Source organism: Halichoerus grypus, chromosome 2 (genome assembly GCF_964656455.1).
Source record: "Halichoerus grypus chromosome 2, mHalGry1.hap1.1, whole genome shotgun sequence".
NCBI classification, from domain to species: domain Eukaryota; kingdom Metazoa; phylum Chordata; class Mammalia; order Carnivora; family Phocidae; genus Halichoerus; species Halichoerus grypus.
Window position 1 is genome coordinate 60,855,000 of NC_135713.1, and position 13,751 is coordinate 60,868,750.

The window sequence follows — 13,751 nt, forward strand, 5'->3', positions numbered from 1 at the left end:
TTTGAAAAACACTTTTTCTTGCTTTACTTATTATGGTTAATGAGAATATTTTTATCACTAAAAAAACTTCACAATACTTTAGTGACTTTCTTTCTTTCCCTGATTTGTTACTCAGAGTGGCAGTCTTCTAGAAACCTCATTCATTCATTTATTCATACAATAAAGAATGAAGGTTCTTTGCCCAGAACCCTGCTAAGCCCTGAGAAGGTGGTGGTGAACAGACAGGCAAGGACTCACATTCTAGTTGGGGAGACAATGGACAAGTAATCTACCAAAGTATGAGGACCTGTATTACCTAAATGAAACACTATTTTTTTTTTTTACTTAACTATATAATATGTAGTATCAAGAACATGTTTCCATCCCACTAAAAATTATTCAAAAATATTTTCATGACGGTGACTTAAAACTTAGTTTTCTGTCCTATAAAATGAGGCCATCTCTTGCAGAAAGCTAACATATTCAATGTTTGTGCAGCACTGGGCTCTGTTCTTTCAGATTCAGCACATGTTGAAGAGCCTGGGTTCTTGTTGTGGCTTTGCCAGTTGCTGTGTGAGCTTGGTCGAATTCTTTAACCCCTCTGTGCCTCACCTCCCTTCTTTGTTAAATGGCTGGTAATAACAGAACACACCTCACAGGTTGTGTGAGGACTCAGATAACACGCGAAGGGAGCTTAAAATAGCGCCTGTCATATAAAGCCACAAATAAAGAGCAGAAGGATTCACTTCTTGGAGCTTATGTTCTAGTTGGGGAGGCCAACAATAAAGGGTTTTCAAATCTTCCAAAGTATGAGAAAACCTCTGGAGTGGGGGAAGGAAGAAGGAGGGAGGAAGGGTGAAGGAAGGAGGGAGGGAGGGACGAAGGAAGGAAAAACGGAGGGAGGGCCTTATCCGCCCATCCCAAAGAGAAGTCACACAGGATTGTGCTTATTCAGATGCTGTGCACCTGTGGTTCTTGAATCAATACACACGTGAACTAGAAAAAGTGAGGGGCTGTGGGGAGGGGGCGGGGGAGAGTGGGGGGACCGAGGCCGCGGGTGCCGGGGGCTCCCCGCCGGCGGCCCGCACCCTCACGGCCCCCCTTCTGCCCTGGCGCAGAGAGCGCGTTCGCCGATACGCTGACGCCCGCGCGCCTCAGCCAGGCCCGCTTCAGCGCCTGCCTGCCGCCCAGCAGCCACGACGCCGCCAACTTCGACAACAACGAGCTCGAGAACAACCAGGTGGTGGCCAAGCTGGGTCACCTGGCGCTGGGCCGCGCCCCGGGCCCGCTGCCCGCCGACGCCTCGGCCGCCGCCATCCCGTGCGGGCCTCGCGAGCGCCCGCGGCCCGCATCGTCGCCGGCGCTGCTCGAGGCTGACCTGCGCTTCCACGCGACGCGCGGACCCGACGTGAGCCTGTCCGCCGACCGCAAAGTGGCCTGCGCGCCGCGGCCCGACGGCGGCCGCACGCTTGTCTTCTCCGAACGCCCGCTGCGACCCGGCGAAAGCCTCTTCGTGGAGGTGGGCCGCCCGGGGCTGGCGGCGCCCAGCGCGCTGGCCTTCGGCATCACGTCGTGCGACCCGGGCGGGCTTCGACCCGCGGAGCTGCCGGCCGACCCCGACGCGCTGCTCGACCGCAAGGAGTACTGGGTGGTTGCGCGTGCCGGGCCCGTGCCGAGCGGCGGCGACGCACTCAGCTTCACGCTGCGGCCTGGCGGCGACGTGCTCCTGGGCGTCAACGGGCGCCCGCGTGGCCGCCTGCTGTGCGTCGACACCACGCAGGCGCTCTGGGCCTTCTTCGCCGTGCGCGGCGGCGCCGCCGGCCAGCTGCGCCTCCTCGGTGAGTTCCCCGACCGACCGCGCGTGCGCCGGGCCGCCACTGGGTAGCTCGAGCCGCACCGCTGAAGCCCAGGCCCGCTTCCCAGGCTTGAGCGCCTATTAGCGCCCTTCCGCCTCCACCTAGAGTTTCTGATTTAGTAGGGGCGGCCCCGAAATACAGTTCTAACAAGTGTCCCAGGGATGTCCATGTTGCTGCTCCCAAGCCCACACTTTGCCAACGAGGACCTAAGTTCCCACTGGGGTCAGGGCCTGGAAGGCTTTATGCAGTCGGTAAATGGTCAGTGCAATTTTTATTTCTGTTATGACTTATATCACATTTATTTTTTATATACATGAGGCATATTAAGTTGTAGGAGAAAAAGTAAACACAACTACACTTAAAAGAGGACATCAGAATAACAGCATCCACAGAAAATGGGATGGAGGCTTGAACCATCTTATTTTGACATGATTTTGCCTTCATTCATGCCACCAATAGACACGGAGCACCCACCAGCTGTGGGCCAGGCCCTGGGCTCCAGGATGGAGCATGGTAGAGGACAGGACATAGGCCATGCCCAGCAGGAACTTACAGACACACCTGAATGGAGAGCTGCACCATGTGATGTGGGCCACTGCAGAGGGGCTTCTCTCCCATTTGGTAGAATGGAGGTGGTGGTCAGGGAAGGTTCCCAGAGAGCACAGCTCCATTTTCATGATTCAAGAAGTCAGTCCAAATGGTAACAGAAAGAATGAACATTTCCTGTTATCTCATTCAATTTTATACTCCTGATGCCTCTATGAAACCAAAATCATTATCCCATCCACAGATAAGAAAATTGAAGTACATAGAGATTAACTGACTGTCCCAGTCACATAGCTTGTCAGCCATGAAGATGTTGGGCAAATCACAGACCTTCTCTGAGCCTTGGATTCCTTTTGTGTACAGAGGGAGCAATTACCTGCATCCTGGCGTTGTCATGAGGATGAAATGATGAGGTGCATATAATGCTTTCAGCAGGTGCCTGCCACCTTCAGCATGTTTAATACGTAGTAACAACAATGACTGCTGTTTGCAGGCAGAGGAGGAACAAGGAAGCGGTGGTATCGTTTGTTGGGTTTTTTTGTTTTTGTTTTTAAGGAATGACCAGACATAGTCACCATTTACCCTGAGATGAGTTGCCTAAGTTCCCCACTGGGGCTTTGGCAAGAACTAAGCCTAGAATCAGTCTTCCTTACCCTCCTCCCCAGCACCTCCAGAGGAACCAGGATGAGTCCTTGAGTGGTCAGGAAGAGAAGGTAGAATAGAAGTGACTTCTTTTGGAGGCCAGGGACTTGCCCTCCTGATTTCTACCTGACAGCAACCCTAGCACTGCATTATCTGTCCATCCATCCTCAAGTAGGGTAAGGGAAGGAGCATCTCTCTCACCTAAGAAATAACCCATTATTATCTGAACCAGCAGTGAACATAAGGGAGAAAACTCATTCGTGTTGACTACGACTAGTTAGGAATCTTGTAGTTGCAAGTGACAAAACCCCAGAGTGCCCTAAACTGAAAGGGAAATGTATGGGTACACATACCTCAAAAGTCTGGGAGTATATTGGATGGATTCAGGAACAGATGGATCGAGGTTTTAAAAGCATGTCCTCAGGATCCCATCCCAAAGCTCACTTTCCCCTATGTTGGCTTCACTCTCAGGCAGGCTCTATAGTGCCAGACCTACCTCCCAATGGATGCACCCCTTCTTTCCCAACAGTTGTAGTGTTCTCATGAAGACCTCTTTGACCTTCACTGGGTTATATAGCCTTACTTAAACCATCATTGAGACCAAGGGGTGGAAGTTCTTCTTGGCCTGGCCTGGATCATGTGAGTGAGGGTGAAGTAAGTGCCCCAACAAAAAATCCTGGTACTGTTTCTGAAATAAACAGGACTGGAGGCCGAGCAGGCAAAGAATAGGTGTCCACCACACATGTACAATTCCATCAATCATTAGCAGAAACCTGGGAGGTAACTCTTATCCCCCCATTAGACAGATGGGGAAGCTAAGGTGCAAAAGAGCGAAGAGCCAGGGACTAGCAGAACAGGACTCACCTTCTACCACCCCTGATGGAGTCTCTTTGGTTTCAGGCACCCTGCAGTCCAGCCCTGCGACCACGTCCCCATCAGGGTCCCTCAGCGGCTCCCAGGATGATAGCGATTCTGATATGGCCTTCAGTGTCAACCAGTCCTCCTCAGCATCTGAGTCATCCCTGGGTAAGGAGTATAAACCCTAGAGGGGGGTAGGGGCTGGTGGCTGGCCTGGCTCCTTCAGCTGTGCCAGAGCCTTCCTGAGGCTAAGCAAGGATGGCCACCTTTTCCCCCTGCATCTTCTCCTTCCTCGGCTGTACAGTCATCTAGAGGGAGGAGAAATCTCCATGTCGTATCCCAAAGGGTGATCATGGTGCTTGATGCTTGGGGGAGGGAGGGTAGGGAAGGGGGCAAAGCCCTGGAGAAAAACCCCAAATTGATGTCTCTCAAAATTGTTTCCCCACAAGTTCGGCCATAGAAGCTCTGCCTTCTTGGGGTTGCCCCAGCAGAACCCACGTGAAAACCACATTATTAAGGTCTGTCTTGTTCTCCCTTTCTGCAGTGACCGCACCCAGCTCCCCGCTGAGTCCCCCAGTGTCCCCTGTGTTCTCCCCACCGGAGCCGGCAGGCAGCAAGAATGGCGAGTGCACGGTGTGCTTTGACGGGGAAGTGGACACAGTCATCTACACGTGTGGACATATGTGTCTGTGCCACAGCTGTGGCCTGCGGCTCAAGAGGCAGGCCCGCGCCTGCTGCCCCATCTGCCGGCGACCCATCAAGGATGTCATTAAGATCTACAGGCCGTAGCCTGGCCCACCAATGGGCCTTGGCCAGAGCAAGGTCACCTTTCTGAAGGCCCCCTGAGCCAGGCAACTGCTGTGGCCACCAGGGAGTCCAAGGGCAGTGGCCATCCCATCTGCCACTCTCCAATGGTGGGCAAGGCGTGACAGTCATGGAGATGAGGCCCTGGGGATCTGAGCCCAGGCAAGGGCTGCTTCTGGCTCAAAAGTGCTTTGCCCCCAAAAGGCCGTCCCAAAAGCAAGCTCAGGAACTGCCTAGCAGACCACCCTGTCCCTCGGTGACCTCTCGGCTGGGAAACAGCATTCCCTGTGCAATGCTTTTTGCTGGAGTTGGGTTGAGTGTGTGTGAGAGAGGGTGAGGGGAGGGAGTGGCCAGAGAAGAGAGAGAGAATGTGTGTGAGAGAACGAGTGAGAGAGAACGCATAGGTATTTATCCAGGGATCCTGGCTCTGGGAGGTTATTTAACACTAAGGAATGTGCAATCCAGAGCCCAGACGGTAGCGTGACTAGAAATTGTTCACTCTCTGGGGCTGTAACGTCAGCTGGTTTTGAATGTATGAAGCCTGCACCTAAACAGAACTCCCTTGGATGGTATAGAAAAGGGACACTCGGATTTTCTAAGGGAAGGAAAAAATAGCTCATTGTTTACAGCTCCAAAGCAGCAACGCCTTGGGGGGAAGGTGGGTGGAGAACAGAAAAGAACAATTTGCTTTTTTAGTTTCTTCCTCAGTCCTGGAGAGGAGTTTTGATGGGTGCTGCGGCCCACCGAGAGCTCTGGGTGGTGTCATCCCCAGAAGACTTTTCACCCCTTCACCCCAGACAGCCTAATAATAAGCATAGTGCACCTTGACTCGGTCCCTCTAGATGCTTTTCGTCTGTCCCATCCCTTGCTGTCCCCAAGAAGAAGGCAAGCAGCAGGTTCTCTTTTCCTGGGGGAGAGAAAGAATCCTGGAGGCAGGTGACTCACCTGCAGTTGGAAAGGCCACCCCATCACGCAGACGGCTCTTCACATTTCGTGTTGTCAGCCCGGGCCTGGCATTCACCAGCAGCAGTGGGCATCACTAGGACAGCCTGCTGGGGAAACGGTAGGAGGAAAAGACTTTGCAACTGGTTCTGATTCTCAGCTTCCCTTTAGCTGCTGATTACTAAGATGTTAAATGATCATTAAGATGTTAAGAGCTGAGACATTAAAATGCTGACCTTGGGACTCTCCCCCTTCCCAGGGCCATTTGCAGGCATTTCCTGGGACCTGGCCCTGTCCCCGACTTCCGCACCCCTGCGGAGGCCCATGTCTGCAGACTCCCAGACCACCCCTGGGCTGATAGGCTGGCCCAGGCCCACTCCTCCCTTCTGCCCCCAGTTCAGGGCCTAACCTCTGCCCTATCTTGTGCTGTACTTTTAAGGAAGCCCCTGGGCCTCTCTGATTCTCAGTTCTCAATCTGTCCGTCCCACTCCAGAACCCACGAGGGAACCAGCATAACATCTAAAAAGCCCAAGACACCCTACAAAGAACAGGTAACATTTTTACTACAATTCCTAATCTGTTCCTCTGCTGCACAGATGACGGCAGAGAAAGGAGAACATTCAGAGAGTTTCTGCATTCATAGAACACATATGTGCTGGGTGCCTGGGGGCCCAGAGCCCAGCTTAGCTGGGCCCTCATCAAATCAAAGCCTGTAAGACCAGGTGGTCTTTGTAATGTTCTAGGTCTTGGACCAACTGCTTCTTCTCTGCCTGGAGTGGTCATAGTGTTCCGACCTGATCTCAACTTCAGAACCCCCACTCTTGCCCCTGCAAGAACCCCTGATTGGTTATTGTCCCCCTAGTGAATCTGGGAAACATGCCCACCTTTAAATTTTGTGACGGAAGTTTTTGGGGAGGACAAGAGCCGGAGACGCTGGGTAGCACTCAGTGCCCAGCTGCATTTGGCCAGCAGGAGCCTTCCAATTTCCCCATGTATGGGCCCAGACCATGTGGGAGAGGACTCGTGACCTCCTCCCCACCAGAGCTGGTTCTCCAGGCAGCAGTGCCCACTGACTGGATTGAGCCAATCACAAGCTCTGGTGGTCCTCGAAGCCAGTGGGAGGCAGCTGGTCTCCCCTGCCTCTTGCTCTTCCTAACTGCCCCCACCCCTGGGTTCCAGCCAGGGTCATGTACAGCCACCACCAGGAAACCAGTGACTGAGGGCCTGGACCTGACGTGGACCGGGCCATGCTCCTGGTGACCTGCTACCTGGATCAAAAGGAGCTGGTGGCCTGTTTAACTTGCTCCGCAGCTGCTATAAATAGCCTCCCTGTTTCCAAGAGGAATTAAGGGGGTGTTTGTCTTCTAAAAATCAGACATTTCCTGATGCTCTAAACTGATTTATTCAGTGCTATAGAGGAGCTGCTCACATGGCCCCCACATGGCGGGAGAAAGAGGAAAGGGAACCCCTCTCTTTCACTTCACGTCATTATGTGCCTCGGCGCTGGGCTGGAGAGGCGTCTCCACGCATTAATCCTGTGAGGCAGGTCTTCTTACCCCACTGAGTCACATCTAAAACACCACTGATTGTAAAATACACCATTTTATGTACCGCTAAGGGAAAAAATGCGAATTTTAACTGTAAGATACCACAGCTATATGATTCATTCTAATCAGAGACTTGAAATGTGAAAAAAAAAAAAAAAAAGCTGTGCTATTTAGAATTGACAAAACACGGTATTATTCCCGTTTGACAGGTAAGAGAACTGAGGTCCTGTGAGTGAAGTGATAGGATCACATGCAGTAGGTGGTAGGGCTGGGATTCAAACCCAGGAGTGTCTGGTGCTGAATCCCACTCTCTCCGCTGCCTGGCCCCAAGCCCCGGAAAGCTTGAGACTGCCTTGAGTTTTCTTTCTTGAAACTTCTCTGGGCAGCCCCTGGAGAGAGCCTGGGCACTGGCGCCTGTATGGAGGCTTCCAGCCCCAGGCTGTGGTCCCTCTGCCACCCATACCCTAGAAGGACAAGTGTCCTTCCTTTCAGGCTCACCTTCCCGCTGCCTGCCTTCTCCTGGCAGAGCTGAGCTATGTGAGATCCTGAGTCCAACCTGAAGGCCTCCTTTGGTGACACAGGGGTGCACATACGGGGCAACTTCGTGGAGGGGCTGAGGGCGTTGTCCCACCACCTTCCTGGGCCTCAACACTGCCACCCCCTCAGGCAGGGACACTAGGGCTAAGAAGGGGGCGACCAGAAGATACTCCCTTGTTGTGGTCTTGTGCCTGCTTATTTTGAACCACCAGAGAAATTGGGCTGTTTCCAAGTCAACACAAGCTCCTTTTCCTAGTCCATTCCCAGAACTGGGAGGTTGCTGGGGTTTAGCTGCCCAGGGCAGCTGCCCCTCTATGTGCGGTAACACTTTGCTAAACACCCGCTCATCAGCATGGCCTGGGTTCTGCATGCAGTGTTGGAAACTGGGCCTAAAGACAGAGCCGCAGGGAGCGGACAGTCCGGAGCTGGACAGATTTGTAAACTTTTATTTGCTCCCTCCAGCGTTGGGTCCTGTGCTAGCACATAGTAGGTACTCATTAAAGGTTTACAGGAGAAATCCGAAATCAAGTTACGAGGGCTCAGGGGTTTGGTAAAACACATATACATGCACACAAAGTCATTCAACAAGCATCTGCTGCGTGCCTACTAGGTGTGGGGTGCTGGGAATGCGGAGCAGAGAGGACAGCACCCTAGCTCTGCCTTCAGAGGTAGAGACATTAGGGGATAATGAGATGCTAGGGACAGAATCCTTTGGGCTTTCTTGGCCATTCTGTTGCCTTTGGGGATCTATTCTGGTGAGTGCCCATGACTGCTTTCCTGACCCAGAGCCTCCTGCCTGCTTTGAGAAGCCTCCTCTGCATTAGAAATGCCAGGTATTTTGTAGTCAGTGAGCTGCTGCCAAAATGGCCTTGGGCAGAACCCTCAAAGGCCCCACCGCTGGATGATTACCCTCAGGTCCCACCAGGGAGACCCGTGGAGAGATGGCTACCTGCTACTTTCAGGCTTGGGAGTGGTTGCTGGAATCAATACCTAGGTCCCCAGAGAGCCCCATCAGTTCCAGTTGAGAATGGGCTTGTGCAGTCTTGGAGAACGAGAGGCAGTAACCTCTCCCTGCCCAATCCCATCCCTGCCCCAGTTCTGGCAGAGGGATGCCTGCTCAGGAACATGTGGCATTTCTTGGTATTTGTCTTCCCCAAGCCCCTAATGAAATGACTTGTACACCAATCTGTCTGTGCCTTATGAAAGTGTCTGTGCACTTTTTATCCTTTTTAAAAGCAACTTTAAAAAGTGGGCAGGGGACTAGCATACATAGTAGTATTCTAGACATATGTGCTCATCACTGAAACCCTTCTGCATTATGTTTTTGATGTAGGAGTGATGAAGTGTACTCTCTCATCCCATCCCCCCACTACCTGTATACAGACCTTTTTAAAAATGTCTCTTTTCTTATTTTTCTGATTCAATACTGTGACTTCTCCAATACAATCTAATCTTTGGGGATCTGTAATAAAGGTTTTAAAACTTGGGGGGAGTGGGTTGGAAAGGGTTTGCACTGGTCCTGTGTGTTGTGCTTTTGTGTGTTGTGTGTTTTGGTTTTTGTCTATTTTTACCTGTTTTATATTAACATAATTTTTCTGTTTAAAAAACAAATACAACTTTGGCTTGTTAAAAAAGAAAGCTTCTTCAGAACTCAATTTAAAAAATCGCAGTTGCACATACTGTTGGGGAGTGAAGGTGAGGGATACAAAACATTGCCGACCTTGAGGGAACGATTTGCAAAATGTCCATAGAATCCTGATAATGTTTGATCCTTTTGCCAAGTAACTTTTGTGAAAATATCACAAGGAAATAGTTCTAATCAAGGATAAGCTCTGTATGTAAAGATGTTCATTGCAGCATTATTTATAATGGTAAAAAAAAAATTGTATAAGCCACCCTAACGTCCAACAGCAATGGTGAACTTGCCAGAACTCTCGGTTGCAAGTGACAGAAACCAAACTCAAACTGGTTTAAGGGAATTAAAAAGCTCAGCTAACTGCAAAGTCCAGTATCATGAACCCAAGAACCCACTTCAGGTGCAACTGGATCCAGAATCTGAAATGCTGCAACGGGACTTGGTCTCCCCCGCTTCTCGCTCTGTCCTCCTTTGCAGCGGCCCATTCCCAGGCAGGTTCTGAAGACAACTGGCCACAGCACAACGCAGGCGCAGCCTACAGCCTCCCTGTGTGCGCCCACCTGGATCACATGTCCCTTCCTGAGCCAATCGCAGAGGCCAGGGAGATACGGGCCTCTGATTGGCCAGACCCAGCATAGGCGCTCAACTCCACCCAATAGCTGCTCTCCTAGAACTGAGAGTAGGAAATCACAGTCTCCAGAGAAGAACTAGTGCTGGGCAGGCAGGAGCAATGGGCATCTCTATCTCTCTAAGAAACATTGAACGCACTGTGATACACATGTATACCTAGTTAATAGTATGGCCCGTGAAGCCAGACAGCCCTGTCCTTACCATGACTGGGAGAGACACTTAACCTCTTTGTGCCTCAATTTGCTCATCTGCAAAGAAAGAATTGTAAGGTTTCTTGATTTTAGGATGGGCGTGAGCATTATCGAGATCATGCTGGTGATGTGCTAGGCACCGCGTCTGGCACTCAGCAAAGAGTTTGTAACCCGGGAACATGTTTATGTCAAAACATGGTGGGAAAATTAAGATATAAAACTGCACAGACACTCTGATCTCGTGGATGTAAAAACAAGCAAGCAAGCAAACGAACAAACAACAGCCTCCAAACAAGACTGTGTTGGAATAACCAACAGGAAAGAAGCAAAAATCTCCATGGGGCCTGTGTCAGGATAATGGTATTATTGGACTTTTCCCCCTGTTTTCTAAATTTTCTCTAATGACAAATTATTGCTTTTAAACTTGTTACTTGGAAAAAATATCTCCCGTCTCTGTAAAAACCAATGAAAACAGCTAACGCTTGCTGGAATTCGTCAGGAATTCCCAGGCTGATTGTCTGAGTTTGAGATCCAAATTTAGTCACGGTGGAGATAAAGGCCTGCAAGCTTCCAGTGGAGACCAGGCCAGGCTGACCAGTTCGGTTGGGCTTCCTCCAGACCAGGCTTTAGGACCCAGATTTCTGGGGGTGGAGCCTTGCATGGTATCAGGAGTAGCAGGCGAAGGGAGAAGGTGGAGCTGCTTAGGCCTGTTTTTCCTGGCTTGCTGAAGTAGCCTGGTTTGGTGACACTGAGTTTGGGGAGCAATGGGGTAAGAGAAATGAAGTTGCATTTATGAAGCTGAAGAAACCATGATTTTCCTACTTCTTTCGATGATTCTTCACAACAATGTTGGTCTTATTTTACAGGTAAGGGAACCAGGGTCCCTTCAAGGTAGAAGAAGGATTGGACCCTAGATGTGCCTGTTTCAGAGCTAAGGCAAAATGTGCCTCTGAAAGATATCACTTATCTCTACTAGGCCAGGGGACATTTTCATAGCTATCTTCTGATAATCAAGACTTTTTCTTTTTTAAATAAAGGTGGGGAAAGACCATACTAATCTAGACTCTTTGGGTTTTAAGAGACTGAAACCCAACTCAAGAAAAACAACTTAAGAAACAACTCACACAACTAAACTGGTCAACCCTTGCTTCAGGAATGGCTGGATCCAGGTGCTCACACTATGTCATCAGGCGTCTGCCTCTGTCTCAGTTCTGCTTTCCTCTGGGTTGACATCACTCTCAGGCAGGCTCTCCCTTTGTGGTAACCAAGATGGTCCCCAGTGGCTCCTCACTCATATCATACCAGCTTAGTGACCCTTTAGAAACCTTTCAGGAAAAGTCTCAGGGCATCTGTCTTTTGACCCCTTGGATCAAAAGCCCAATCTCTAAATCAATTTCTGTCACATATCCACACTTGACACGAAACCAAGGATGACATGGCCCTTGCCCTCAAGGACCAACCAATCTAGAGGGGAAGGCAGACTCATAAACAGACACGTTCAGACCAGCGTGGTCCTGAGGCTGCTAGGACAGACTAAATTCAAGACATAAAGACCATAGATCATTTGGTGATATAATTTAAACATCCTTCTTTCTCCAGGCTGTTCAGGCTTTCACTAATGCCTGGGTCATGCTTCCTGGTACATCATATTTCTATTCTAGGGCTTCAATGTACAAAGCCTGTGCCCCAACCCTCACCACCCCACTGCTGGAAGCACAGCTAGCCTCAGAGGAGTTCTATATGGAGACTTCTCTTTCCCTCATTGCCCGGGTTCCTGCAGGACAAACAATCCTCCGCAAAGATAATAACAAATCACCTACTGAACACTTACCATGTGCTAAGGACATCCATGACATCTCTGACTCCCCACTCTAGCTCTTTGAAGTAGGTCCCAACATTACTTCCATTTTATACGAGGGAAAACCAAGACTCAGATTAAGTAACTTTATGCCATTCCATATGGCCTCTCAAAGACCAAAGTAGTTCCCAGGATCTAGACCCAGTGGTTTTCAAGGGCAAATGGTCCCGGAACATACGCACTTGTGATTTCACTGACCCCACCAAGAGTCTGTCAGATAGATATTATAGTCCCATTTTACAGACAAGGGAAGAGAGGCTCAGAGAGGGCAATGACCTGCCCCAAATCACACAGCTGTGAGCTGTGGAGCCGGAATTTGAACCAGGTCTGACTCTTTCCACAGCATCACAGTTTGTCTGTGGGTAAATTATCAGAAGGGGGTTGGGGGGAATGAGCAAGAGGAGGGGGAGGAGAAAAGAGAAGAAATGTGGGGCAAGGAGGGGAGGGAACCAGGCTGTGCACATAGAAGGACAAAGAGAGAAATCTGCCTAGCTGGGTCCCTTACTTACACAAAGGCCAGTTCCAGGGCCAGAGAATCTTCCCGTCTCCCTTCAGGCTCAATTCTCCTGGCTCCTGGAAGCTGGTTTTGGCTCCCACACAGGGATGTGGAAAACACGAATATTCCAGGCATCCACAGTGGGAACAGAGCCCCCGCCTTGGCTGTTAAATGCACCCAGGGGAAGCTTCCAGAAGCCCAGGGCAGCTGCATCAACACAAAGTGCCTGGGGCAGCCAGTCAGCTTTCCTCAGCCCCCTCCCCTCCTGGCTTGCCCTGCCCAGGTGTAACCTTTCTCCCTGAGTAGAGCTCCTCAGACTGCCCCTCACCTGCCTCCCCGCAACTGCCCAGGAAAGGCTTGAGCCATCCTCCCAGGAGTCCAAAGGGCCTGCTTAGGAGTCCACAGAACTGACCTGAGTTCACATCCACACTCTTCCCCAACAAGCAGGGGCACTTGGCCTCCCCAAGCGGCCCCCGGGGGTGCTGTTCATCCTGAAGCTTGCATGGATATGGCCTCTTGAGTTGTACAATGGGAAGCCCCCTTCTCTATGCCTCACTTCCCTGCTCCTAGGTGGGGCCTGTAGGACCATCCCCTCAAGCCTGCAGGGGGAGGAAGGGAGGCCGATTGTAGCAGAAAGAAAATGTCTCCTGGGGACCTTTGCCCAGGGGAGTCTGCACCCTGGCTTCGCAGCTTGGAGCAGCTGTTCCCAGCATGTTGGTGCCTAGCGGGGAGGTGGGTGGCAGAGGTGAGGAGGTGATGAGAGCATAGCAGAGAAGACAGATGAGCCTGGGGGCCAGGCCTGCCTCTGCTGTGGGATCTTAGACAAGTTACTGACCCTCTTTAAGCCTCAGTTTCTGGATCTTTGTGGTCTCAGCCCCCTTTTGTGTCAAGATGAACCAACTGAGTCAGGAAGTGGCTGGCATTCAGGAGGTGCTCAGTAACGGTGGTTATTCTTTTTACCAGTATTATAGGCTGTGCTATATCACTTCCCTCCCTTGTCCCACTACCCACCCCCCCATCCCAGCTGGGCCTGTCTTCCACAGTCCCCTGGGCCTTCCTTCAGGCCCTGTACTGCCTCAGGAGTTGGCCCTGTGACACTGTTAGCAGCATCTACAGGTGACCAGCGCAGGGTCTACCAAATAGGAGAACCTTGGTATTTACATCCCCTCCCCCCAGGGTGGAATTTCTGGCATTAGCACACCTCCTCCCCACAAGGAATGAAAGCAAGG

General features: G+C 51.0%; 1 protein-coding gene across 2 annotated transcripts in view; it reads left to right on the forward strand.

Moving 5' to 3' along the window:
- NEURL1B (neuralized E3 ubiquitin protein ligase 1B) overlaps nucleotides 1-9,349 on the forward strand; it is a 38,378-nt gene extending 29,029 nt beyond the window's left edge. The window contains exons 3-5 of one of the 2 annotated variants that reach the window (XM_036120324.2): nucleotides 1,098-1,817; nucleotides 3,924-4,049; nucleotides 4,426-9,349. In XM_036120324.2, coding sequence (XP_035976217.1) covers nucleotides 1,098-1,817; nucleotides 3,924-4,049; nucleotides 4,426-4,670 — 1,091 coding nt within the window. In that variant the 3' untranslated portion in view covers nucleotides 4,671-9,349. The remainder of the gene's footprint in view (nucleotides 1-1,097; nucleotides 1,818-3,923; nucleotides 4,050-4,425) is intronic. The other variant, XM_078066876.1, reaches the window with a different exon arrangement.
- Nucleotides 9,350-13,751: the final 4,402 nt, after the last annotated feature.